At 45.9% G+C, this 27465-nt stretch overlaps 1 protein-coding gene across 2 annotated transcripts; it reads left to right on the forward strand.

The window, feature by feature from the left end:
* On the forward strand, positions 1 to 26865 carry ELOA (elongin A). 2 transcript variants are annotated; one of them, XM_083751714.1, is made up of 11 exons: positions 1 to 145; positions 6729 to 6785; positions 7234 to 7352; positions 9736 to 10942; positions 13393 to 13507; positions 15140 to 15295; positions 16684 to 16781; positions 20039 to 20219; positions 22013 to 22124; positions 23117 to 23274; positions 23539 to 26865. In XM_083751714.1, exons 1-11 carry the CDS (start codon positions 74 to 76, stop codon positions 23598 to 23600), a joined length of 2337 nt encoding a protein of 778 aa, XP_083607840.1. In that variant the 5' UTR covers positions 1 to 73; the 3' UTR covers positions 23601 to 26865. The 2 variants fall into 2 exon arrangements, 1 of the variants encoding a protein (XP_083607840.1); XR_014567297.1 differs by lacking the exons at positions 22013 to 22124; positions 23117 to 23274; positions 23539 to 26865 and adding an exon at positions 17643 to 17789 and having other exon boundaries at positions 3 to 145; positions 16684 to 17381; positions 18146 to 20219.
* Positions 26866 to 27465: the final 600 nt, after the last annotated feature.

Consider the following 27465-nt stretch of genomic DNA (forward strand, 5'->3'; position numbering starts at 1 on the left):
GCCCCGAGTCCTCCTGGGTAGACGGTGAAGCAGCAGCCACTTCCGCCGAGGAGAGGCCTCGCCAGCAGTAAAAATGGCGGAGTCGGTGCTAGAAGTTGTAGGGAAGCTGCAGTCGCGGCTCACGGGCAGTTCGGAGCCCAAGAAGGTAAAGGACCCCCTGAAGGGGAGGGCGAAGCAAAGGTGGCGGGTGCGTCCTCTGGTAGCCGAGTGGTTTGGGGAACTCTGGCTAACTGGGTGGACAAAGAGGGGGCCCCGCTTGTAAGGGCCACACAGCAAAGGAGACGAGAACTGGGGAGGGGTCCTTGAGAAGGAGGTGGGGGGGCGACTCGGAGGAGGTTGGTGGGATGTGGCGGGGTGGCTCCCTAGTATGGATCCAGGTGATCTGGAGTAAAGGATCCCACCCCCTACTCAAATTATGAATTTGGGGCAGGCTTGGACTTTTTCACACCGGGAGGATGGAAAGACCAGGAGATCCAACGTCTCTTTTTCCGAAGTGGGGTGGCAGTCAGCAGAGCTCTGTTTCCAAGGGCATGTACCTTAACGTGTCTTAGGTTATTTTACGCCTCCCCCCTCCCCGCGCCGCCCCACGACACCCTGGTTGAACTCTGAACCGGGGTGGTTGCAAGGAGGGCTCCGTTCTCAAGCCCCGTTTCCAGTGTGTTCCTTGAACCCCCTTTTCAGTGTGTGCTGATGAATGGTGTGCGGGGTTGTCGCTATGAAAGGGTCGATCTGTCAAATAAAATCATCATATGTGCAGTGTAAAGAAGAAAGCGGGGAGGTTGTTGGGTTTACCCCCACATGGAGCGGGTTGCTGGAGATATCTGAAGCAAGGCAGTCCTCAAAATTTTATAAACCCCTCTGCACAAATGTGGAATTATAACCACCCTTTGATTTTGTAGTTGCAACTACTTTAGGTGTGCTGACCAAAAAGGAGAATATATCCCTATTAATTTTAAACAGTGCTTTTTTCCTGGGGGGACGCAGGGAAACGCTTATCCCTAAACATTTTGTGAATCTAAGTTTGGCTTCATTGAGGGGCAGTATTTCAATATGAGTAGGAAAATGAGAGTACCCCTAAACATTTTTAAAGAAAAAAACACTGATTTTAACCATCATGTTTACATGCACCCCCAAAATGGTTAAAGTGTGCAAAGAGGCAACTAAGCTAAGCTAAGTGATTTTCATTATGTGCTGATTGGGGATGTAAAGTGGGGGGGGGGGCAGGCATGGGATATGGTGAGTGACTCTGTGAATAATTTAGAGGAAAGGGCTGGATTTCTTTTTACTGGACTCATAAAAGAGGGTTATTCTGGCAAATCAATATAACTTTGGTGTCTGCTGAATACCTCATCATGTCTTTGCATTGAACTGATTTAAAATAAGGTTACGGGAGAGATCAGATGCATTGCACTCCATGTACTGGAGCACATTAAGTGCTAGGGGGAAAGCACCACATCTCTGGTGCACAGCATCAAACCACGAAGTGAAATCAACTTTGTATCTAGAAGTGCTTCCTGTATTTTATGGGTTTTAGGTTTGCTTAGCAATGTGAGTTACATTTTTACCTAGAGATTCCTTAAAATCAGATGGCCCTGCTCCTTGGGAATTTTGGGAACTACAGTACTATAGGCTTGGGGTTTCAAACCAGGTCAAAAATGCTTTTTGATTTATATGTAAAATGTTATTTTTTTAAAAGTGCCTGGTTCTTGCAACAATTTATAAAAAAGAAATTCATAGGTGTGAAAAGGAGAGTTCCAACGCACACCCCCAGCTTAATTCTTATTAATCTGCATGTCCACAAGTATGCTTTTTGTATCATCTGCTCTGTGTATTTGTGAGAGGCGGTGGGAAATGTTATGCACAGCTAGAATCTGGTGTCTGCCCTATAAAATATTGGCTTCTGCTTAAATAAAAATGTGAAGGTCCTAGACCTACTCATTAGGGGGTGGGTACCGATCGTCCAAAATGGCAACTTATCATAGTGTACCTGTTACCATGTGAGACATCAGGGTGGTCTGTAATATCCAGGCAAATGCTAAGGAGTGTGTGCCTTTTCCTGTTTTGTTGACTTTCTGAATAGGTGCAGATGTTTGGCCAAGGTCTTGTCATACAGGCAACTAGTTGTGCCATATGGCAGCATGTGTACCGTGATAGCTGATACCACTTGGTAAAAGGACTGTCTGTGTTCACCCTTCATCTGAAAAATTCTGTGAGCTTTGTCTAGGGCAAAGTCCAGAAACCAGTAATATAAGCTTCTTGGGAAGAATTTCCACTGGAAAAGCAAAATCAAATAATTTTGCTGCTTTTAGCAAAAACTTGATTTTATTCTTGCAACAGTTTTTCTAGTTGAGTCTTCATAAATCATCAAGGTGAGAGGACTGCAATTTAGAAAGAAAGGGACTTACATACTCATGTAGATCAGTGTTGAACAATCTTGGGTCTCCAGACATTACAACTCTCGTCATCCCTGGCTAGCTTAGTCAATGGGCAAGAATGATGGGAGTTTTAGTACAATATCTTGGGACCAAAGTTTGAAGAACACTGTGCTGAACTACATGGTCCTGAGGCTCCCAGGTGGGGATTTTATTGAAATAATTTCTTCTTTGCCTTTTAGCCAATAAGACTTCCAGAGCAGTTAGAAAAACCAGTAGTAAGTGGTTCACTGCCCTCAGGCTTATGACACATGAGGAAAAAGGGGCAGGAGGGCACTCTTTCTCCTTCCTCTCAAATGCTAACACCTCAAGCAGACCCTTGCCTCTCCTCCCCCTGCCCCATGAGGCTTTATGTCTGTTGTCCAGGAGATAGGGATTTTGCATGTTTTATAAAACCCAGGGAAGTGGAAGTGTTGTTGGAATAGAACTCACACCAGCCCTTAGTTGGTGATCAGGGCTGATGGGAGTTGTAGTCCAAAAACATCTGGAAGACCACCCCTGCTATAAATCCTCTTTTCTATTGCTCTTTTGTTGTTGTTTCATCTGTATTAAATCCCCACCCATACTTTATTCTCATACTTTTCTTTTTAAATAAGCTGTTTGTATGCCTTTATTCTTCACTCTACCAGATTTTGCGTAACTGAAACTCTAATTTTGGGCTTAGCATAAATGATTACACAGTTTGTAGTTTTATTTTTGCTTCCAGACAGTTTTCAAAGATGTGGATTTCTCTTTTGGGCGAAAGGCTGAAGGCTGAAGTGGCAAGGTGGCAAAAAGGACTGAAGACCCCGGAGATGGGTGTTCTTTGGCCAGTCAAAGTCTGAAAGGAGTTTGATCTCTAACTGAAATTTTGCCATTGAGCCTCTAATCCAGGGTTGGGCAAGTGCATTTGTGTATGTGGATGGCTCAGAAAATGTCGCTCAGTGATCTGAGTTGCAGAAGTTCTTTACGGCTTGTGAAACATTTTGCCTGACTCTGGTCTTTTGCTTCCAGACTGGTTTCCGGAAGAGGTAGTGCTCTGGCTTTAGCCAAGGGGGCTGTAAAGGGGAAGATAGGAAGTTGACTTACAGTGGTGCCTCGCTAGACGAAAAGAATTCGTTCCGCGATTCTCTTCGTCTAGCGGTTTTTTCGTCTTGCGAAGCAAGCCCATTGACAGCTTAGTGGATTAGCGCTACAGCTGTCAAGCGGCTTCCAGCGACCAGCTGTTAAGCGGCTTATCAGCGGAACAGCTGATAAGCGGCTTAGCGGCTTAAGAAAAGGGCGAAAAAAGCGGAAAAAACCCGCGGGGGGATGCAAGATTTTTTTCGTCTTGCGAAGCAACCCCATAGGGAAATTCGTTTTGCGAAGCGCCTCCAAAACGGAAAACCCTTTCGTCTAGCGGCTTTTTCGTCTTGCGAGGTGTTCGTCTTGCGGGGCACCACTGTATATGAAGTCAGACCACTGGTCCATCGAGCTTTGGTTTCAGGCAGGGAGTCTCTCCCCCTTCTACCTGGAGATACTGGGGAATGTTCTGTGTGCAAAGCGGATGTTCTCCCACTGAGCCAGGCCCTTCCCTTAAACAAAGATAGCGTGCACTAGTGGCAACAGCAATGTTTTCTTTTTTGCTTTGTTAGTTTGGTCTTCTTTCTGAAGAGAGGCAGAGAGAGAGAGAGGTTGACCAGCTGCAGGAGAGAGAAGGAGCAGATATCTGGCTGCACCCAGAGTAAATAATTTGGCACGGCACATTTTAACTCGTGCAGCTCTTCTCTAGACCATCTATAAACAAAACTGCAATAAAAGAACAAATGACAAGACAATTGGATGGGCTCCCTTTGTAGTTTAGATCCATTCAGTAAGCGAGTTTGTACAATTATCCTGTTAAAATATCTTCAGATTGTAACCAGTGTTGGTCCGACTCGGAGTAGATCCATTGCAAATAATGGACATGGCTAACACATTAATTTCCATGGGTCTACTGTGAACATAACTTACAACCCCCTTGCTGAAGAAAGAGCAGTGCCACATTGGCCCAAATGAGACTCTGCACCTTTGAGGCCACGTCTCCCTTTTGTTTTTAGACTTGGCAGATGGGAAGGAGGTGGGCGGAATTTTTCTCAAAACAGTTGTGTAAAACAAGAGATTTGGATAGATGCTGCTTTTTCACCCACGAAAAGGCACTCTCCCCTTGGAAGAATTCCCTCTGCTCCACAATTGTTATAAATACAGGAGCCTTGCCTTTGGGGAAGGGAAGCAGAGCATCTGCCTTTCCTGCAGGACACCCCAGGTTCAATCCCTGCCCCCCAGCAGCCTTAGCTGGGCAAAAATAGCCTGGCTTCAGTTATCCATTCTACGGTAACCTTCAGGTTAGACTACTGCATGGGATTGCCTTCAAAGATTGCATGGAAATTATTAGTGGTTGGTGGGGCATAAATAGAATATATTCGTGGCATTGTATACAGTGTTAGTCTTCCTCAGAGTAGCCCATTGAGGTTACTGACCTTACTAGGCATCACACAGTTTGAGTCATAAAATCATAGAAGTGTAGAGTGAGGAGGGACACGAGGGTCATCTAGCCTAACCCGCTGCAATGCAGGAGCCACAGCAAATGCATCCATGATAGATAGTGCTTGATGTGCTTGATTCAAGATGGTGCAACCCTCAGTAGGTCTCCTATCTATCTATCTATCTATCTATCTATCTATCTATCATCTATCTATCTATCATCTCACTCTTACTCCAAAAGCAGCCCATGGCGGCAAACAAAGCTGTAAAACAACACACTTAAAGATAAGTAAAAAAAGAAACAACCCGTCAGAGACTCCATCAGCAATGCATACTGTCCTTGAGGTTGGCCCAGAAGCTGCAGCTGGTGCAGAAATTGGCAAGTTGACTATTTGGGGCAAGCTATCACCACCGTGTTTCACTGCTGCTGAAAGAATTGCTCTGGCTGCCAGTTTGCCAGCAAGCTTAATTTCAAGGTACTAGTGTGCAAAGCCCTGTACAGCTTGGGACCAGGGTGCCTGAAAGATAGTCTCACCCCTTCTGCACCCAACCGACCACTGGGTTCTGCAGGAGAGGGCCTCCTGTGGATACTGTCTTATTAGGAGGTCCATTGAGCATGATAGAATTCCTTCCAATACATACTAAGACAGGCACCGACTATGTTGACTTTTTGGCGCCTACTGAAGACATTCTTCTTTCAGCAACTCTTTTAAGTGGAGATCTTTATCCTAGCCTATGACCACATTGGAACTGTTTTTACATGTGGAATTTTTTTTAATGTTCTATACATATGGAACTGGGCCCCCCCCCCCACTTTTCTTGTTTTACAGCTGTAACTCTTAATTAATTTTTATTTGTATTAATTTATTGTTGCTACCTTTCCTGGGACCTTGTGGTAGAAGGTGGATTAAATAAATAAATAAGAGCATAGAAAAACATTTTTTAAATAGTTGCATGTCCTCATGGCTAACAATTTCAAGGTTGCCAAGAACAGTATTTTTCAGCCATCAGATGCCTGCTTAAACAGGAATACACTCAAACTTTTCCTGAAACTTAATAATGCGGGGAGATGGGCATGCCTCACCGGGGGGGGGGGGGCATTCCACAAATTGGAGAACCACCACCGAAAAGGCCCTGTCACGAGTCAGTGGCAACCGGGCAGCATCTAATGGTGATACTGCCACCAAGGTCACAACTGCCAATCATCGGCTCCGAGATGGTTGATATTGTGGGAAGGTGCTCTTTTAGGTACCTGGGTCCTCAGCCAGTTGGGGCTTTGCATGCTAGTACAGACATCTTGAATTGGGCCAGGTAGCTCCTGGGCAGGCTGTGCAGTGCATTTGGGACCAGTGGCACATGGTCCTTGCCACCAGCTTAGCAGCTGTATTTTGCACTAGCTGCAGCATCTGGGCCACCTAAACAGGTCTGGTGTTGGTAACTCCTTGACTCTGCCAGCTTCTGGTCCTGGCCATGCTGCCTTTGCAGACAAGCCACAGCAGTGGAGGGTTAAAGTCAGAGTGGCACCTGCCTTATGAGGTGCTAGGAAGCTTCCTGTGCTCCAGTAATTCAAATGATAGGAGAGCTGCAATGGGGCTGCCTTTTGCTGAATCTTCAGGATTCCTTGTTCTGCATCGTTTGCCCACAAAAGGTGTGAGTACTCTTCTTCATCAGCATGACTTAATTTCCCTCTGTGTGGCTGCCATCATAGAAGCTGGATGGATTTGTTTTCTTGTGCCCTTCCTGCTTTGCTGCTGCCAAACGGAACTCCCTTTGATTGGCGGACACCTCATTCCCTTTTCATTTTTGTCTCTGCAGCTGATGAAGAGTTTGAAGCGGCTTTCAGAGTTGCCTATTACGGTTGATATCCTTCTGGTAAGACCTCTTTTGATAACAGCACTTCTTATTCCCAGATATGCAGTGCATCACTGAGGGTATGAACCACTTTAGGATTAAACAGGTGGAAGCCAAAATGAGCTCCGGTGGCTTTTTGTCTGACCCTTAGCATCATTCCTAATCTCAAGGATTCTCACAAAAACCCAGTAATTTCTCCCAAATTGAGAACCAAGCAAAGGATTCTTTCATATTTTATTTTTAGTGGGTTTTTTATTTGGTTGTGTTCTGATGTTTTTAATTTAACTGTTTTGGGCTCCCTTTGGAGAGTGAAAGGTGGGGTAAAAATAAACGAGCTTTATTTTATGTACTTGGGGGGATTGGACATGTTACCTGCCAGGATGAGACTGGATATACACAAACCTAAAAGAAATACACATTGGCAATCAATGATGGTCAAAACTTGAGGTTTTCTGTATCCCTTCTGCAGGAGACTGGAGTGGGGAAAACTGTGAACGGTTTACGGAAACACGAACAGGTTGGAGAGTTTGCCAAGAATTTGGTGGCAAGGTGGAAAAAGCTAGTGCCAGTCCCACAGGAAGTGGAACGGTAAGCCAGACATCCCCTAATTCTGTTCTTTGATTACCTTTTATACCAGATGACATCTGGGGACTTGTAATTCATCAGCTGAAGTCATTTCATACCTCAGAATAATTTGAAAGATTCCCACATTTCTTGCATTGATTGTGGCTGACCAGGTAGGGACCAAGTAAGCAAGCCTATAGCAGTGTGGGATAGAGTCCAGGAATCCCTGCTTTTTTGGGGTACTTGGTGGTACAGCACATTCTTGGGGTGTAGAGTTTCCTGGCTCAATCTCTAACATCTCCGGGTAGCACTGGGAAAGGAGCTTCTCTATTGGAAACCCTGGAGAGGTGCTAACTTTGGGTTATAGCCAATGTTAGTCCTACTCAAAGTAGACTCATAGAAATTAATAGGCATGACTAACTTAGGTTTATTAATTTCCATGGGTCTACTGCTTGATTATCACCCGTTCTGTGTAGTGACAATATGAACTTGGTACAAGGCAGCTTCCTTTGTTCCATAGCACAGGGGATTCTGGTTCATCTCTGATCTGCCTTGTAAGCATTACGAAGGTTAGAAGGGGCCTGTTGGATTAGGCCACTCTAGCACAGCATCCTGTTTTTGCGGTGGCCAATCAGGTGCCTATGGGAAGACTGCAAGAAGAACCCAAGTGCAATCCACCCTTCAACTTTCCAGAAATGTCAGAAGCATAGTGCCTTCAATACTGGAGGGTTGTTCATAGCGACCGACAGCTTTATCCTCAATGAATTTGTCTGAATGCTTTTTAAAACCATTCGAGTTGGCCCCCACTACATCTTATGGTAGTGAATTCCATACTTCTAACTTTGTGCTGTGTGAAGAAGTACTTCCTTTTGCCTGTCCTGACTCTTCCAACATTTGGCTCCTCTGCATGGCCCTGGGTTCTAGAACCGGGAGACTGGGAGAGAGAAATGTCTCTCTGTCCATTTCCCCAACACCATGAATAGTTTGTCCACTCTGGTGTTTCTCTCCCTTTTGATCATTCATATAATTCCTTGCAGGCATTGTAGTGAAACGTACAATCCACTCTTACAGGAAAGCTTTTAGAGAACTTCAGTGCAAATATGCTTTTAGTTGGAAGGCAGGCTATAAAATATTTTTTAATGGATACCTTCCCTCAGAAGAACAACCCTCCCGTTACTAGTATTTCTGCAGGAATTGGTGATCTGGGCATGTCTCCTGATTAGAAGGACACAGTGGGTTGTATCTCCCCACCAGGAATGCTTGAATGGTCCAATTGCACCCATTCTAGAGGCAGGCAGCAGAATTGTCCACCTCTAAGTGATGCTGCATAGCTATATGAGACTTACCCAGAGGGATAGTAGGCATCTTCCTCAGAGGCCATGTAATCTGTTGAATCTGCATTGTGTGCAGTCAAATAATCTGTTGTTCCCAGTCCAGAATTGGGTCACAGCAGGAATAGCCCACCTCCAGGAGAGACTGGCTGAGAGTTGGCATGGGCATTTTCATGTAGAGATAGCAGCAGGAAACTTCTTCCATGTGATGGCCCCTTTGGGCTCCTTGGAGTCTTTAATTACTATTTTTATTTTTATCGTGGCTCGTTGACCGCTTTCTCCTAGCAGTAAGAATTACTGGCCTAGCTGCTGCTGCTGGACAAAGAACAGGCACTGAGAACTGCTGGAAACAAAGGCAAAGTTGACTGACCTCCCCTCCCTTATGCTCAAGGAGGGCAGTGACTAAGTTTGTGAGAGTGAGACTGTAACTGTAACTCAAACCCCAGAGAGTTGCACCATCTGTGTTGCCTTTTCCTGTGCATTGTATGTGATCATGGAACCTGGGTGCCATTTTTTTTGGGCTCTTTTGAATGATGACTGTAGAACACCAGTTTAAGCAAACATGTTCACTTGCATTTTGTCTTCTTCTGCATTATCTCAAACGACATAGTCTGTACTTGGACTGTTGGCATGTGAGAAAGTAAATAAGGGACTGTCAAGGTGAAGGAAGAGATACGTTGTACTTCTTGAGTGCAGGGATATTTTATAGACACACGTGGAAATGTGCAAGCTCCATCTTCAGCCATAAGGACTAGAAACTTGGCGTCGAAAAAAATCTCCAGCATTCTGTCTATTGTAGAACTGGAATGGGGAGCCTCTGGCATTCCCAAAGCTGTTGGACTGCAACTCCCATCACCCTTGGCTATGTTGGCTGGGGCTGATGGGAGTCTTACTCTAGCGGTGCTTGGAGGGCTGGAGGTTCCCCACCCTTGTCACAGAGGCACTGAAGTCAACAGTCTTGGCTGGATTCTTTTTCTACCTCAGTAAAGGGAGGGGGGCCAACCTCAGAAGTAACTTAATGCTTTGATGTCAGGTTTTTCTGATCTACTACTTCTTTCCTTTTCTATTTTGCAAAGACATAACCTCGAACCTGTAGAGCACAGCTATGACCGAAGCATCTCTAGGAAACGGCAACGGGAACCTTCCCCCAAAGAGGATGAAGAGGTTGACCAGGATTACACAGAGGCTTACCAGCCTTCCTGCAGCCAGTCGTACGAGCCAGACAATGGGGCAAAAAAGCCCAAGAGATATTATGAGCCCGAAAAAGCCCATGAGACGTTGAGCTATGGTGTTCCAGAGGACAGGACGTGGGGCAGAGAGTCCCCGGCTCTCTCCTCCGATCAGGAATGCTCTGACTATGGACATGCGGCCTCGCCCGAGCCTAGTGATAGCCCTCAGGACCTGTACATGGACCTCTGTAGAGCTGAGGACCAGGAAAGGGAGCAGAAGTCCCTTAATCGGAAGTCCAATAAGGGCCATGGCTTTCAGGACAGGCAAGAGGGAAGCCAGAGTAGGAGCTTCAGTGACTCCCAGGAGAAAGCCAGCTTGGGTCGCAGCAAAGAGCACAAGTCTTCTCACAAGGAAAAGCTGCGGCTGGAGGCCAAGGGGGAGGAGAAAGGGCCTGCTTTTAGCCCGGAGAGGCTGCTAAAGGCTTCCTCCAAAGAGCCTCTGCGAGACTCTTCTATGGTGGGGGGCAGCAAGGAGAGGCTGAAGGCCTTGGACGGCACCAAGCGAGAGAAGAAGAGAGAAGGCGGCAGCAGTAGCAAGAAGGAGAAGCCACACGTGGACTTGGAGGAAACGCTGGACAACCACTTGAGGAAGCAAAAGCACCAGGACTCTGAGAGAGTCAAGCCAGAGAAGGTGAAGCTGGGCAGCCTGGAGGCCTTGCCTGGAGATCGGGAGAAGCGCAAGCCAGAGGGCGATCCCTCCAAGAGCAAGGAGAAGAAGGTTTCGGGCAGCTCCAAGAACTTGGAGGGCAAAGCCAGGGCCTCCGAGTCAAACAAGAGACCAGCCAACTTCTCTCCTCCAAACGATGGGGAGGGAGACGCAGAGGATGAGTACGAGAAGCCGAAGATGTCCTTTGAGTCCTACCTGAGTTATGACCAGCCGCAGAAGAAGAAGAAGAAGAACGTGGTGAAGCCCACGGCTCCTGTCCCAGACAAAGACAAAGGGCACGGCAAGCAGAACGGTTCCAAGTCCAGCACCAAGAGCTCTGACACGAGCAGGAAGACACACAAGCAGGCCAGCGAGAAGAAGCAGTCGGGGGCTTCCAAAGCGAAAAAGGTGAGTGCGATGTTTTGGGGATACATTGCGCCTTCTCCCCTTGAGGGTTCACTTGCTCCTAAGTGCCTTTTACAATAAGGAAAGGGGAGATGGCAGGTAGAGAGCATCCACAAAGGCAGCAAAGAGGTGGACCTGCCTCATGGCATGGCAGCTCTGGAGGAAGTTCTCTGGGATGCAAGGGAACTGGAGTAGCATTCTAGGGTGCTGCTGTTCATTTCAACGAGACTTGTGCAGAGACAGTCTCCCTCACCTTATTTATGAGGAGGAGAGGGGAGACCATTTATCTTGGGGTGGTTCTGCATGGGCTCCATCTGTTTGTGAAATATGGTCTCTCTTATCTTTGTGGTCTAGCACCTTCTGGGCAGCCCAGGACCTCCATACATACTGCCCAGGCTTGCACCCCAGAGAGGTACCGGTGCTGCAAATGCAGCAAAAACAATGTGGGAGGAAGCAGTGCAGTGCAATTACATCTTGAACATTTTCACACTTATCAGAGGCTGTATTTTACTTTATTCTTGATGTTTTATTAAAAGGTGTAGCTCGCCTCTTTTTATTTCTATTTAGCTGTGGGAGCAGCCTCAGCTCATTGGCAGAGCTTTTGCCTTGAACCCAGAAGGTCCTGGGTTCAATCCTCAGCACCTCTAAGTAGGGCGAAGAAGGACTCTTGCCTGGGACTCTGGATAGTCGCTGCCGGTCAGTGTAGACAATGCCAAGCTAGATAGGCCCATGGTCATTGGTCTGACTCAGTATAAAGCAGCTCCCTAAGTTCCCTATGTCTTCTTGGTGACTCCAGCCTCTGATAAACTTACTAAAAAGCAACTGTTGGAGATTTGATTTCTCCTTTGCAGCATAATTGCAAGTGGTGCAGGGCTTGTGACACCTCTGCTCCTCAATGCCTCAGGGCATCTTGCTCTCTGTTTTGCTCCTGTGGATTCTGAACTCCCCAAATTCTGAATTAATGAGAAAGAACTGCTCTCTGCTTAGGAAATACAGTTTGGTACCTGATCTAGCTTCAGCACACTGAGGGGCAAGCTAGCTTTAGTAAATCAGAAGGAGGATAGAACTTCTTCATGGAACAGTGCTATGAGAATAAGGAAGACTATCCATGGAAATGGGATCTGCCTTGTCTTCATCCCAGACTTATTCACATGTAATGATGATCCATGGTTAGTGGATAATTGCATGTATGGGGAACCTTTGGCCCTCCAGATGTTGCTGAATTACAATTCTCAGCAGCCCCAGGAAACATAGCCAACGGCAAGGATGATGAGAGTTGTGGTCGAACAACATCTGGAAGGCCATAGATTCCCCGGCCCTGCCTGCACAGTGCCACCTCCCTCACCCTGAAAATGGCTCATCAACATTGTGTAAAGCTTGCTTAACTTCTGTATTCTTGGGGCCGCTATATTCTCCAGGCACTAATCCACAGAGACCAGAGCAAGCCAACCTGTTGGGCAATGAAATAAAATGGACACTGCCTAACAGCGATGGCTTCAGGTGTATGGAGTGCATGAAGTGGCATGGCATAAGGTCATGGGGGCTGGGCAGAGCACTGTGGAATAAAAATGCCTCCCGCGAGATCCCCTTGAGTGGCAGCACTGGCAGGGAAATACATGTCTGGGTAGGACTTGCTGTATCTTTCCTTTGAAGAAAATTTCAAACAAAACATTTTACTGCATTTTTATTTTAAAATACGTGTTGCACTGATGACAATCTCTGTTGCTGGTTTTATTCCGTGTTAGATTTTCTTTTCATACTGTATTTTATGTTTATAATTTTTACTTGTAAACCACTCAGAGGACTGTAGTCATTAGCAGGTATATAAATATTGGAAATAAACAAGCAACTCTCTTTGGCCTCAACTTGAACTGAAAAGAAGACTAAGTGCATGTCATTGTATTTGCTCTCCTTTCTAGTGGCGGAAGGGAGGTGATCCTAGGTCACTGGTAGTGAATGTCCTTTGCATGCTGGGAATCCCTAGTTCAGTTCCTGGCATCTCCAATTAAATGGATCGAGTAGTAGGTGATGTAAAGAAAAATACCCCTTATGTCTGAGACTCTGAAGAGCTGGTGATAAGTTAGTATAGACCAAGGGTGGGGAGCCTCAGGGCCAAATCTGGCCTTGGAACCCTCCCTCCGGCCACACCCTTTACAGGCTGCTGCCAGTCAGTGTAGACAATACTGAGCTAAATGGACCAGTGGTCTGATTCAGTATGGTTGCTTCTGTTTGGAGGGCAGAGAGAACTGCCATTAGGCAACCAGGCAGACAAGTGTTTGCTCTCTCGCCACTCCTGCCCACCAGCTGTCTTCCTTCAGGACATCCATGGGCCACCAATGACTATGTGTGAGAAGAAAGGCTAGTAAATATTCTTGTGGATTAGCAACACTTTCATGAACTTTATTTTGCAGAGCTGCCTTAGCTTAAACACTTTATTTTCTCCTCTATTCCAGATGATCATTGACGTGGTGCCAACGCTTCCTGACATCCCCTTGCCCCCAATCCAGGCCAACTACCGCCCTCTTCCTACAATTGAATCGATGCCCCTTCCCCAGCCAAAAAGGAAAGGTAACTTCTGAGCTAAGAACAGGATGGAATCTGCTTGAGAAAATCCTTTCTAAGACTAGTGGGACAGCTCCATTCTTTTAAAACCATCAACAACGAAACCCCTATCAGAATGTAAAAAGCAGGTGCTGAAAATACCCAATATAGAGATTATTGGAGGAATCTTACCTTCCAAAGGCTTTGGAATAGAAATGCACCATAGCTCTTCCCCCAAGGCTTCTAAAGAGCTCAGCATGCAGTCCTCCTGGGGAAGGAGGTTTCACACCTGGGTGCCACTGCTGGAAAGGCACTGCCCCGACTTGCTCTCAAAGGGTGTAGAGAATGGTGTCATGTGAAGATCTTAATGTACAGTAGGGGTGGAGAATGTGTGGCACTCCAGATGTTGGATTCCTAGCTCCCATAAACTGGCTGGGGGTGATGAAGGTTGAAGTCTCGCAGCATCTGGAGTGCCACATGTTCACTACCCGTGATGCATTAGGGAAAGGTGCACTCAGGTACCTTGGACCTTAGCCCTCCGATATGCCTGCTGGATTGAGAAATAGATGTACTCAAAGTTTAAGTCATTAGGATCTTGTGGAAAAGGTATGCCCCTCTGAACATGCTTGGAGATCAATTCTTGACCTCTGTTTGGCTTTGAAATGCAGGCATGGATTTCACTTCATTGATCCGTGATTCAGTTCATGTGAGGTTTATTTCCACTTCTGTCAGTATTTTGCCATGCAGCATGCTCCTTGTTTTCTGTGTTGCTTTTGGTTGCCTGGTATAGAGAACCATCATTCAAAAGCTCTTTGCTTCTCAGTCATTTTAGTCATTATGATATTAGTGGAAGAAGGGCTGGAGCTCGGTGGTAGAGAATCTGCTTTAAATGCAGAAGGTTCTAGATTCAATCTGTGGCATCTTCAGGTAGGGCTTGGAAAAGACTCTTTTCTGAAATGCCAGAGAGTCACTGCCAATCTAGCACTGAGTATGAGGCAGCTTTGTATGTTCTTCACACCAAGACTCTGAAATCATAGGATAATAATAATTCACAGTTATGTAGTAATAATAATAGTAATTAAGAGAACTTATAAACCACATCTTGGGATCAGAATGGCATGTGTTCCATCAATTTAAAGTGAATTACTATTAAAAACAGTTCATTGTCATGTTATGGGAGCCATGTCTATTAAAAAAGAACTAGACAAACTAATGGATGATAGGTCTGTCGACTCCTAGAAAACCAGTGGCCCTCCAGATGTTGCTGCATTGCAGCTCCCATAATTCCAGACCGCTGACCATGCCAGCAGAGGCTGATGGGAAATGCAGTCTACTGACATCTAGAACACCACTGGTTTCCCATCCCTGTAATAAATCATGGCGATTGCTATGTGGAATCTTCCAGGTTCATCAGCATAGCTGGGTTCCTGATTCAGGAGCTGTCAGCTTCCCAGTGGCAGCTTTTGGACCAGGGCTGGAGATGGAGTGGTATCTAAGGCAGATCGTTGACCTTCTGCAATGAGGCAGCAGGCCTTCTTGGGAAGGACTCAGCAAGCCATCTGAGCTTTGCATTGTATTTACCTAAACTCTGTACTGGATCCTGAGAACTGACAGTGACTTGTTTCTCTGCTTTTATCTCACTTTCCTCCTGTCCCTCAGTCCTGTCCTCACCCACAGAGGAAGACGAGGCTGGCTTCACAGGACGCAGGCTGAATTCCAAGATGCAGGTGTACTCAGGCTCAAAGACTGCCTACCTCCCAAAGATGATGTCTCTGTATGAGCAATGCATCAGGGTACTCAGCAATAATATTGACTGTGAGTATTTGCCAGCTGGGCTCCTTTAACATAAAGGGGTGGGTTTTGCAGGGAGGAGGTTGGGGCCTCTGGCTGGCTGAGAAAAACTGCCATTTCTGGTTCCCCATGTTGGCTGAGTATTTCTAGTGGGGGAGGGGAGGGCTGCTTAGGCCTTCTCCACAGCTCCTCACCCTTGACTTCCTTCTGCCCCACCTCAATGTAACCATGTTTATTTCCTGGCTCAAATGCTGGGGACCCTCTGTCAGGGTAGGCAATATATACAGCATATATATTTCATTTATTTATCCCAGCTTTCCTGCAAGGAGCTCAATGTAGTGTGCATAGCAACTCCCTCCCTCCTTTATCCTCACAACAACCTTGTGGGGTAGGTTAGGCTGAGAGTAAGTGACTGGCCTGAGGTCACCCAGTGAGCTTCATGGAGAAGTGGGGATATGAACCCTGGGCTCCCAGATCTGTTCTGACTCAATCTAAAGCGGTTTCCTGTGCTCCTATTGGCTTGCCGTAGCAGCCACTCTAAATTGTCAATGCCAGGCATATGTGGCTTTCACTAGAGACATGCAAGGCTACAGGAACGTCCTTATTTGTATTCATAGAGTCATGACCAACAGCAACTTTCACTTTATTTATTGGAAGTTCTCTCTGCCTGCTGCTCTGGCTCCCACTCCCCCCCCCCCCCCCGCCACCGCCTGCCTCTGTGTCAAGATCCTCCTGCTCATTCAGTGATGGGGAACTTGTGGTCCTTCAGATGTTGATGGACTACAATTCCCATCATCCTTGATGCTTGTTGGGAATTGGGAGTCTATAACAACACCTGGAGGCCTATTGGTTCCCCATCCCTGTGCTAAATAGTGGTTTGAAGTAAGAGTAGGACGTTTGCTGCTGCTGCTTCTCTCCATGGCCTTTTTTTGTTCACTTTCTTTGTTATCCTCCTGCTTTGCCTTCCTCAAACCCTTCCTTATATGGTCTCTCAAAGCCCCACTGGGAGAATATTCACACCCCACTCTCCCGGTAAACACTCCTGATGTGTGTGCCCCTCTACGCCAGTTTCAAGCACCCCTTTCTACATATTTGTCGGTTGCCACCAATGGGCTCCGTGACTGGTTTAAGTTCAAAGCAGTCTAGGTCTTCCTTCTGCTTACTGCCCCCTCCCCAGCTGGGTAATGGCCTGCGGGGAACATTTGTTATGATCTATTTCTGCCTTTGTCAGCCCTTCAGATGTTTTGGAATACAGCTCCCAGCCAGCACAATAGCTGTGGCATTCTGACACCTCCCTGAGTTTCAGAAGGTGCTACAGTGGCCTGTGCTCTACAGCGAGTCAAATCAGTTGGGTCGTTGACTGCTTTTGGGGGCGTTTTCGTGGATCTGATGGGTCGCCTTCTCTCTTACAGCAATCTATGAAGTAGGTGGTGTCCCTTTCTCTGTGCTGGAGCCTGTCTTGGAGAGATGCACCCCGGAGCAACTGTACCGCATTGAGGACTGCAATCACGTGAGTGTTATGAGATGGTGTGGGAGAGTCGGGGGCAAGAAGTGTTTGCATCTGTTGCTGCTGCTGTTCCATTACTGGCTGCGATTAGTGTGGAGGCTGGTCCATTAGGGGAAGTGTCACGCTGCCCCATCAGCCTCTGCCTGCCCTCATCCAGCCCCCACTTGCTTATCTTCTTACTTGCAACCAGTCTAGGGTAGCACTAGCTGTCAGCTTCCTTCTCCTTAGCCTCAATGTTGCCCTTATAGAGCTCAGCAGGGAGGAAGATGTAGACAAAACAAGAATCACTTGGCTCTGGCTTCACCTGCTGTTCTCTCTGCCTTCTGCCCTATTGGTCCCAATAGGCACTAGCTTCCACTTCCTTATTCAGCCGTGCCCCCAGCTGCCAGTGCTTTACTGCCTTCTGCAGTAATGAAAGGCAGCCCCATTTACTTACATTGGGGGCACAAAAGGGTGACTTGAACCTGCCCCTGGTTGTCCCATGCATTAGGAAACAAGACTGTTCCTTCCTCTCTGTGTAGTTTTGTATCCTGGATTTGTTTCCTGGGATCTGCAACGAATTTTTGCAGCACAGAATGTTCCTGTTCAGGTGCTGGCCAGTAAGTGGTGTAGTGGTTAAGAGCGGTAGTCTCATAATCTGGGGAACCGGGTTCGCGTCTCTGCTCCTCCACATGCAGCTGCTGGGTGACCTTGGGCCAGTCATGCTTCTTTGAAGTCTCTCAGCCCCACTCACCTCACAGAGTGTTTGTTGTGGGGGAGGAAGGGAAAGGAGACTGTTGGCCGCTTTGAGACTCCTTAAAGGGAGTGAAAGGCGGGATATCAAATCCAAACTCTTCTTCTTCTTCTTCTTCTTCTTCTTCTAAGTCATGTCCATCTGTAGGATATTCCTTTCTCCTTCAGCCAAACTTGCAGAGTCAGCATTCCATGCCACAGAGCATGCTCATTTCTCACTGGTCGTTTTTATGAGGGGCTTCCATCCCTCCCCACCAATATTAGTATATACTAATATTAGCATGAGGGACGCGGGTGGCGCTGTGGGTAAAAGCCTCAGCACCTAGGACTTGCCGATCGAAAGGTTGGCGGTTCGAATCCCCGCGGCGGGGTGCGCTCCCGTCGCTCAGTCCCAGCGCCTGCCAACCTAGCAGTTCGAAAGCACCTCCGGTTGCAAGTAGATAAATAGGGACCGCTTACTAGCGGGAAGGTAAACGGCGTTCCGTGTGCTGCGCGGGCTCGCCAGATGCAGCTTGTCACCCTTGTGACCCGGAAGTGTCTGCGGACAGCGCTGGCTCCCGGCCTCTAGAGTGAGATGAGCGCACAACCCTAGAGTCTGTCAAGACTGGCAGGGGTACCTTTACCTTTAATATTAGCATGATGAGTTCTTCCATTTATCTGGGTCTTTCTTCCAATAAGCTCAGGCCAACGTAAGTGGCTCACTTCTCTCCCCCCTCCCATTTTGACCTCACAACAATCCGGTGAGGTAGGTTAGACTGATGATTACTTAGTAAGGGATTTGAACCCAGGTCTTCCCAGGCCCCCTCTGACACTCCCCAGCCTTCCCCAACCTGCTGTACTCCAGAAGACCTGGACTTCCAACTCCATCAGTTCTAGCCAGCACTCTAATGGTCAGGGATTTTTGGAGTTTTAGTGTGGTAACATGTGGGTTACCAGGTTGAAGAAGGCTGCTCACAGCGTTCTGTGCCTGGGTTCCCAGCCACCCTCTCAGGAAAGGCGGCCTTGGAGCTGAGAAGGGAGAGCAAATCCTTTCCCATGGGGTAAGGGAGAGAGGATGTCGGGTCTCCCTCCTTTAGTATCGACGTGCTCCATGGTCAAGTTTGATAGGGCAGCTGTTGTGTCTTATCTATAAAATGCTTACTCATCTGACGCTCCCACAGGAAAGCTGACAAAACATAAACGCTGTTAATTGCAGTTAGCCACAGTCTTGTCTGCTGCTTTTCCAACATGCAAAAATAGTTTGGTTTAAAACTGTTTAAAAAGGCAAAACTAAGTTTAAAACTAAATTTAAAGGCTTAAAAACTACTGAGCTATAAATCTAGCTGCCGTTTCCGTCCTCAGCTGGAGCCAGAAGGCTGCTCTTAATCATTATGTTGTGTTTGCTCAACATTGGCCAAAGTGGTGTCCTAGTTGGACAGGATGCAACTTATTTCACCCGTATGAAAATTATCTGACTTACGCCAAAGACACACCTTCCCTTGCTTTACCAACCTTACTAAGGGTGTAAATCATTAACTACTTAACGTTTATGTCCAGTATTGAATACAATGAGCCTGATTGCTTTTCAGGAAAAGGGTCAGTTGAGCTACATCTGTGTTTAATAGTAACATTTTAGTTCGTAACTCATAGCTTTAAAGTTGGGGGATGCTGGCCAGCATTTCTGGCACCAAGATCAAATTCTGATGTGAAACTTGAAGTTCTAGCTGTTTAGGCTTCCTAATTCAGATTTTGAATTACAAAAGCGATCAGCCTCTTGGTTTTTCCCCCTTTGTTGATGGCTTTAAAAAAAGGCAGCACAGATTTATCCAGTGTGCATGTGTGTTTCCTCCTTAAGGCAGCAAGCACTTTGTTAAATGTCATACCGGTTGTGTTTTGATGAGAAACCTTAATACAACTTTCCCCAATCTGGTGCCCTCCAGACATTTTGGAGTGCCACTACCACCATCCCTGACTGCTTGCAGTGCTGGATGGGGCTGGTAGAAATTGTAACCCAAAGCATCAGGAAGGCATTAGTTTGGGGTGGGCTGCTTTCATAGTACATGTGGATTTTGCTACCTTCCCACAAGGCAGAATCTCTTAGAGCTCAGCTGGATTAGGGTTCCCTAGACGGTGATGGAGCGGATGCTGCGTTTTTCATTCTGAGTTGTGCTCAGTAGAGGGAATTAGATCTTGGTTAGAGCAGCGCAGGTTGGTCAGCAGCTGTTGCTGCTCTAAATGAGCCTCGGGGGTATAAACAGAGGTGAAAAAAGAGAGAGGTGTCACATGTTTTTGGAGAGCGAAAAAACACACTCGAGAGCCCTTTAATTTATGCTCCAAGGGGGAATGAAATGCAGCCTCCCCAGACAACCAGGAGGCAGGTGGTACAAGTGGTCTCTCAAGAGCAGTGCAGAGAGCTCTGCCTTTAGAAAAGCAGTTCCAAGTGTATGTGTAGAGAATTAATTTAATCCCCCGCGGTGTTTGTCCAATGTTTTGCCTTCTGTCTTTCCCATTTGCTGGGCTCAAGCCTTTTCTCTGCTCATGGCCTGCAGGTTTTAATCGAGGACACAGATCAGTTGTGGCACAATCACTGCCTTCGCGACTTCAAGAAGGAGAAGCCAGAGGAGTTTGAGTCGTGGCGGGAGATGTACTTGCGCCTGCACGATGCCCGAGAGCAGCGGCTGCTGATGTTGACCAAAAACATCCAGTCGGCTCATGCCAATAAACCCAAAGGTAGAATGTGAAGGCCTGGGATTTGAGGGGGAAATGCTAGCCATTTGCTTATGAAACTGAAAGGAAGTGTGGATGAGAACGGCCAACTTTAAAAAAAAATTAAAAATAGTCCTGCCCTTTTGACTTCAGCAGTAGTAGCTTAGGTGGACAGAAATTTAGCATCAAGTCTGGAAACAATGAGAAGGAAAATCTGGCTTATTTACTTTCATTTGTGAATGGTTTCCTGAGAAACATATTTAAATGATTTAGCAATTCTAAAAAGTCAACTAGTAAAACCTATATAAAATCATTTCATACATAAAAAAAATGATTTAAACAATTTCATATATAAACACAGTTTTTAATCCAGTACAGGTACACACTGGAGTAAAAATCTTCACATAAAAGGTTTGTTTAAAAAGGAAAGTATTCAGCAGGTGCTGAAAAGAGAGTCAGCACCAGTCTGATGTGTAATGTAGGGTTGCTATATTTCAAAAAGTGAAAATCCAGACAGATTTTTTTTACAAAATCTCAAAAAATAATGAAGTTTTGAGCTATTTTTAAGGAACTTTGCCAAAACCTACACTTCCGACATGGGTTGTCGTATGTCCACATTTTCCAGGACATTTAAGCGATTTCTGCCTAGGCGCTGTTTACGAGGAAATTCCAGACATATGGCAGCCCTAATGGGATCTTCATTCATTTAGCTTCCTTGTGCCTTTGTTAAAGGCAGAAGAAAAAGGACAAACAAGATATGACCATTTTGGAAGTATTTTTGTGTCTTGAGTCAAAGCTCCTTCAGAGGCATGGCTATCCATGATAACATGAGTTATCTGAAGATTTTGGCTCCGTTTTAGGAAATGAGAATCTGTCCTATAGCCCTTTCATAGCTGACTCTCCAAGGTTATTAACTAATAGCAAAGTGCTCTGGCTCTCTCTTGTATCTTTTTAAAGCAAGAAGCTTCTAACGGCATGGAGTGAAATATTATTGCCTGCTTACATCTACAAATCAAGGAACGACTACAATAGCCAGCAGAAATGTTGGCAGCACTACCTTGTTCTACAGAGTAGGGTTGGTGCACTCCATCTGGGATTGGGGCCCCTGTTGCTTTAATCCAGGGGACGTTTAACCGGCCCACGAGCCACCCCAGAACTGAGCTGCTTGCTCAGCGAGTCCCCACGTGCTGCGCTAAACCAGCACAGCATGGCACAGGGACTTGCTTCCACGGCACTGGAAATCACGTCTGCAGACGCAGATGCCGGAAATCGTGAGTCCGTGCGCTCATGTGATCCAGCCTACGGAGGGATCCCAGGCAGGGTAAACCTTGCTGACCCCTGCTTTAATCTGCCTTCTTTGGAAGGCAGATTTCCAAAGAAATAACTTTTTCCTATCTCCAGTGTTGCCACTAGTGATGGGGGGGGGGGGGGACTTTGACTGCTGAATATTTCCCAGAGTTGATTCTTTTAAAGAGGCCGTAGCCATGTCCTAGATATTAGGTGCCCCCTGTCCTAAAAGACTGTGAATCTAATCATGCATGCTTGAGTTGCTCTTGGTGGTTAGCAGTGAAATGGCCTGTATGTGTATTGCATGTTGTCAGAGGGAAGATGCTATCACTGGGATCATTCTGGAATTTCATGCAGGAAAAGGTGCAGCAGGAGGAAGCTTTCATCAGAGAGGATGCAAGCCATCTGCTTGATGTTGGGAGAAAGCCTCCCCCTGCTCCATGAGCGGGGGGGGGGGGGGATATATGGGTTTTGCAAGGAAAAGCGCTTTTTGTTTAACCTGATCCTTCTCCATTTGCTCACCCTTTTAGGCAGAGTAGCCAAGATGGCTTTTGTCAATTCAGTGGCCAAGCCGCCCCGGGATGTGCTGAGACGGCAAGCAAAATTTGGGACTGGAGGAGCTGCAGTCCCAGAGAAAATCAAGTGAGTCTGAAACTACATAGTCACTTTTTTTGTGTAATGTTGAGGAGGAGAGAACTTGGGGGTGTTAATTTGGTGATCTAATCTAATTCCCGATTTGCACTTTATCAACCAGTGGGTTTCTGGCAGCTCACTTTGACACATTCCAGCATTTTCCCTATACAGTCCAATAAAGTTACAATTCCACATTCGCTAAGATGCCGTTCTGGTTCTCCTTAGCATCTTACTGGGTATGGCGTTGTCTTTTAACCGTACTGGGTTCTGATTGCCAAAGAATCACAAGTGGGAAGTGTTGCTGTTGCCCTCAGGTCCTGTTTTAGGGCTTTGGGTTGGCCACTGTGCAAACAGAATGCTGGGCAAGATGACTGCTATTCCCGGATCCAGCAGGGCTCTTCCTTGTTCTTAAGGTGCCATTGTCACTATGATTCAGGAAAAGTTCCAAGCAGCTTACAAGATGTGTACTTTTCATTCCTCTTCTCCATTTTGGCCCATTGTGGCTGTTCTGGTGTTTGCAGAAGCTGATGATTCCTTGAGCCTAGCAGGGCCCAGACTAACAAGAGACAATTTGTAGGGAGAGGGAGCAAGCGTCCGTGAGGCTGAAGTGTACAGTTTTGATTGTTTTTTTTGTCTAGCAGTTGCTTTCACATAAAAAGTATGATGGCTGGGGCTGATTGGAGTTGTATTACAAAACATCTGGAGGGTACTAGGTTGGAGAAGATTGCTTAAGATGGGTCAGATTTAGCAGTGGTGCTATAATATCTTCTCTTCCATTCATTGTTAGTCTGGTTTTAAAAAAAATCCTTGCAACCTCCCTGTGAGGGATGTTAGGCTGAGAAAAAGAAAGCTTCCACTCTCCCTGGTTCTAAACTGACACCTTCCTGTCTACATTTTGTCAGCTTAAACTCAGAGTGATTGAAATTGCCTCACTTATTCCGGCGGCAGTGTGATTTCTTGGGTGCACACAGAGCAACCTTGTGTCTTTTCTCTCTGTCTAGGATCAAACCAGTGTACTTCACGCCAGCTAAAACCAGCACTGTTCACACAGAAGAGGAACAGTCCTATGATGGACCCAGCACTAGCAGCGGCCACTCGGGGCCGTCCCTGGGCAGTGCCTCCTCTGCTGGCTATGACTCCAGGAAGCCTCCTGTGAAGAGTAAGTAAGGCAAATGTGGGAATGCAGCTTTCTCTAGGGGTTATGCTCTGCTTGAGCTCGTAGCTGTTGGTAGACATTGTAATACAGCCCGGGAACAATGCTGGAGCTGTAGGACATCTTGATTTAAAGGGCTAGAATCTTACTTTAAACATAAATTTGGGGGTTCTGTATTCCAGAGGCACTAACTGGAATCCGATCAAGCACATTCTTGCACTAGATGGTCTCAACTTTCCTTTTCTCTCTGTCTTTATTGTGTTGTTTCAGAGATTGCACCTATGATGGCGAAGACGATTAAAGAGTTCAAGAACCGATTTTCTCGGAGATAAAGACACCCATGCCTGAGCGAGAAGGGAATTATTCTCCTCCTCTTTTGATGGAAGCAGTGCTTAATGGGAAAACAGGGAGGGGTTGGGGTGGCTAAGACTCCCCCCCAAGCCCAATTTTAAGACCAACAGCACAGTATTGTTCAAAGCAGCCCTCCAGTTCCTTCCTCTGCTCCTACAACCTGGTCTGTTCACCCAGCGTTTTTTAAAATGTGAAGTCTTGGCACTTGCTGAGATAAGAAGGTCCACAAACTGTTGCTCTTCCTTCAGTCTCTTTCTCTGAACTCCAGAATGGAAAGGAATACCTTCTTCCTCTACCTACAGTGTTCTTTTCTCAGTCCCAATGTGTATGGATCTTGATCTCTCCTAGCATCCAGTTTGGAGAGTTCTTTTTTGCTGGTACTGTTACGAACAAAGGCCTTTACTTGTGACTGTGGCAGCCACTGCTGCTTCTCAAACCCCATTTGGAATCCCAGAGCCCTAGATCCACCCCATGGTTTTGCCAGCCCTCTATCAAATCATCCCTCGTGCAGCACGTTCTTATCCCCTCAATTCTTAAATCCCCATTTTCCCTCTTATCCCTAAAACTCTCATGCCAGATATGTGTTGATTAGGCCTTTCTACATATGGACACAAAACAGTCCCTGCCCCTGCCATTTCTCCCTTCTCTTCATTTGGCAAAAAACACATGATAAAGCTCTTCCACTTCTTCCTCTCCCTTTTAAACTCATAGGAAAAACAGCACAGGATCTGAGAGGAGGAGCCTCAGGAGGGGAGAGCAAATGGCAGGTTGCAGAAATCTAAATTTAAAGCAGTCTGATGAACTGGAGACTGATCTCTGCTTTTGAAAGCCAAATTTATTTTAAAAAATGAATAGTGATGTTTAAGGTTTTGTGTCCCTGCTCCTAACACCTCTCTTGGTGGGTTTGGGGGTGTTGTTCTAAAACCCACTTCCAGTTTTTGGTCAGACTGTTTTCTGACTTTTTTAAAAAAATAATGATGACAACAACTGGCACTTTAATCAGTTCCCTGCAAGGAACTTTGGGAGAGATGCATGGAGTAGCTTTACAGCCTGTCTTCGTTTTCACATTGAGCTTCTAGATGGGAAGATGATGAAACTTCTTTCGCCCAAGAATCTTGGACGGCACCTAATCTTAGAAGGAGCTCCAGGCAAAAGATGCAGGTGTTTTGTCTACCTTGAAGCGGCAGCTTGTGCAACTGAGTAGAATCTGGACCTGCATTTTCCCCATGCAAGAGGCCAAGGGAGAAAATCCACTGGGAGTTACATCTTTCTTGTCTGTCTGAGGAGTTTGAGGCATCTGTACTTTTGGGGGCCTGCTTTTTCAGCAGCTGGAGGGAGCACAGGCTTTAACTATTATTTATGCTGATGGTGATGGGGGTTGTTGGTAGGGCAGGTCTGAATCAGTTTTGGGAGACTTGACGGTGTGTTTTTCTGGTTGCCAAGGCTGCATGAAGTTTGGCTAGGGGGTTTATGAAGGAGCCTAGCCCTTTCCTGATCACGTGAAAGTGGAAGATGGGAATCTCTTTCTTCAGTGGTTTTTCAGCCTCGCTCTTCTAAACTCAGGCCTTGCAAGGATGTTCCACAGTTTGACTGACACTCGGTGGTGTTAACCGAATTGCAGCAGCTGAAGAAGGCCTGCTTACCTTTAAAAAACCCTGCTGCTAATTCCTCAATGCTTGGGGCTCGATGGGACCTATGAACTGTGTGCCATGCAGGGTTTGAAAACCTTCTTGATGTTCTCTTCAAGCTGAAAAAAGCACCCCAATGTCCCTCAAAGTTCCAGTTTTATACACATGCACACATACATACACACACATGAAAATTTTAATGATGATGGTATTCGAAAACGGGACTCTTGGTCTCTCTCATGCTGTTTGGAGCTGATTAAAGTTCCGCGGAAGCTTTAATGACATCGTGTAGCATTTCAAGGTGTGTTGTGATGTTGAAAAAAAGAAAAGAAAATCATGCTCCTTTTTGCTTTTTGCTGTACTTCATTTTGCTGTATTAATTTAGTTTATTATATAGATAAATCTTCTGCCAACTGTTGTACTTAATGTATTTTCTCCTTGTAATAATTGGGATCGGTAGTGTGAATGGGGGGGAAATTGAAGAATTATCAATCACTGAGGAAAGAACATTTGACCCTGGAAAATATCCCTTCTGTTAGCCACAAAGAGTAAAGGAAACGTGGGTGGTTTCCCTCTTTTTACTAACCAAGTAAGCATCTGAGGAATTGTGTATTTGAAATGGTCAGCTGGCTGTAGCCCCTCCCACCTTGCAGTGTGTGATATCATTTGTCTGCAACAGCCCTGGTGTAGGAGAAAGCTCCATAGTGTACAACACAATAAGTTATGGCAGGGGGCGGTGACTGTGGCAGCCACTGGACCGGAATGATGTGATATCAGGCTTGCTTGACTGGAAAATGGGCAGTTGGGTGGGCTAGTTCTCTGAGATCAGGGTTTGCCCCTTAATTTCTGGTTGTTGCTATTGCCATCTTGTTGGTAGAGATGAGTGTCTGGATGATACTTGCTGCTGCTATCAGCTATGCCATTGGGTGTATTCCACCACTGAAACTGAGCCATCGAGTATATTCCACCCTTTGTGTCTAATCTGAGACTTCAGCTGTCTTATCAGTATTACGGACTAGTTAGGTGGCATTGTCCAATGAAAGTTGCAGTGCAAATACTGTGACGTCTAGCTCAGTGATACTGGAACAAATTTTCTCAAATAGGAAAAGCGGACCCAATGGAGAATGAACTAGCACATTGTCATATCCCTCTATTTTACAGGTGGGCTTTTTCTCCAGCCAGATGCTAGATCAGTTTGGCTTAAAAAGCATTTTTTTAAAGCTTTTCAGTGCCTGGGTGATACACAAACAATCTCGTGCAGAGTAAAATGACTCCAATTCTGATTCTTCTTTGGGCTTCCCACACATTTTAAAATGGGTACAATTTTCAGAGCTATTCTACATGCAAAGGAATTGAATGAAAGTGCCCTTCCTCCCCTTTCTTCTTCTTCTTCTTCTTCTTCTTCTTCTTCTTCTTCTTCTTCTTCTTCTTCTTCTTTTTTTTTGCATACTACAAGGAAAAGGTAATGCTGAATTGCATTTGTCTTTTGTTTCCCACAGCTGTAAATAACAGTTTTCTATTTTACTTTTTTGTGGTAACTATATGGAGATGAATATTTTAACTAGATAAGTTATATGAAAGGAAGAAAATTGTGTCTCAATAAAAGCCAAACACTGGACATTTGTGTCTGTCTGTTCTGCGTTGTTTGTTGAGCTGTATGCTTTGCTTGCTGAGACCTGGGAGTCCAACAACATGTGGAAGGCCACAGATCACCCATGCTTGCCACAAGGCAATAATTTCCAAATGTGTTCACAGGGCCATTGTAAATGCCATGAAAGTATGGCGGGTGGACTACTAAGAATAAATGAAATAACTCAAGGATTCTGTGAGTTCAAGATCACAACCTGCATATGTGTCTTGGTTGTGGCATGTGGCAATTCTATCGTGTCTACATGTAAAGCAGAGCTTTCCAAACGGTGTCCACATTAGTGTGTCGTATGAACACTCTCTGCACTCCTCCCGGAACTGCAAAGGGGTTAATCTAACCTCTGGTTTGCTAGTAAAACTGAATTGCTGTGTTGTGAAATGATGGATGTCTAAAAAGTGTCACCAACATGAAAAGTTTGGAAAGCTCTGGTATAAAGAGTGTGACTTGGTTTCAGGAGACACTGTCTATGACCAAGTAATGGCACATGAATGTCACTTATACCTCAGTTGCTTACTGACACTTGATATTTGTACGTTTAAGACTCATATTGCTGTTGGGGTTGTAAGATGT

Source organism: Podarcis gaigeae, assembly GCF_964106915.1.
Source record: "Podarcis gaigeae genome assembly, chromosome: 8".
Taxonomy (NCBI): domain Eukaryota; kingdom Metazoa; phylum Chordata; class Lepidosauria; order Squamata; family Lacertidae; genus Podarcis; species Podarcis gaigeae.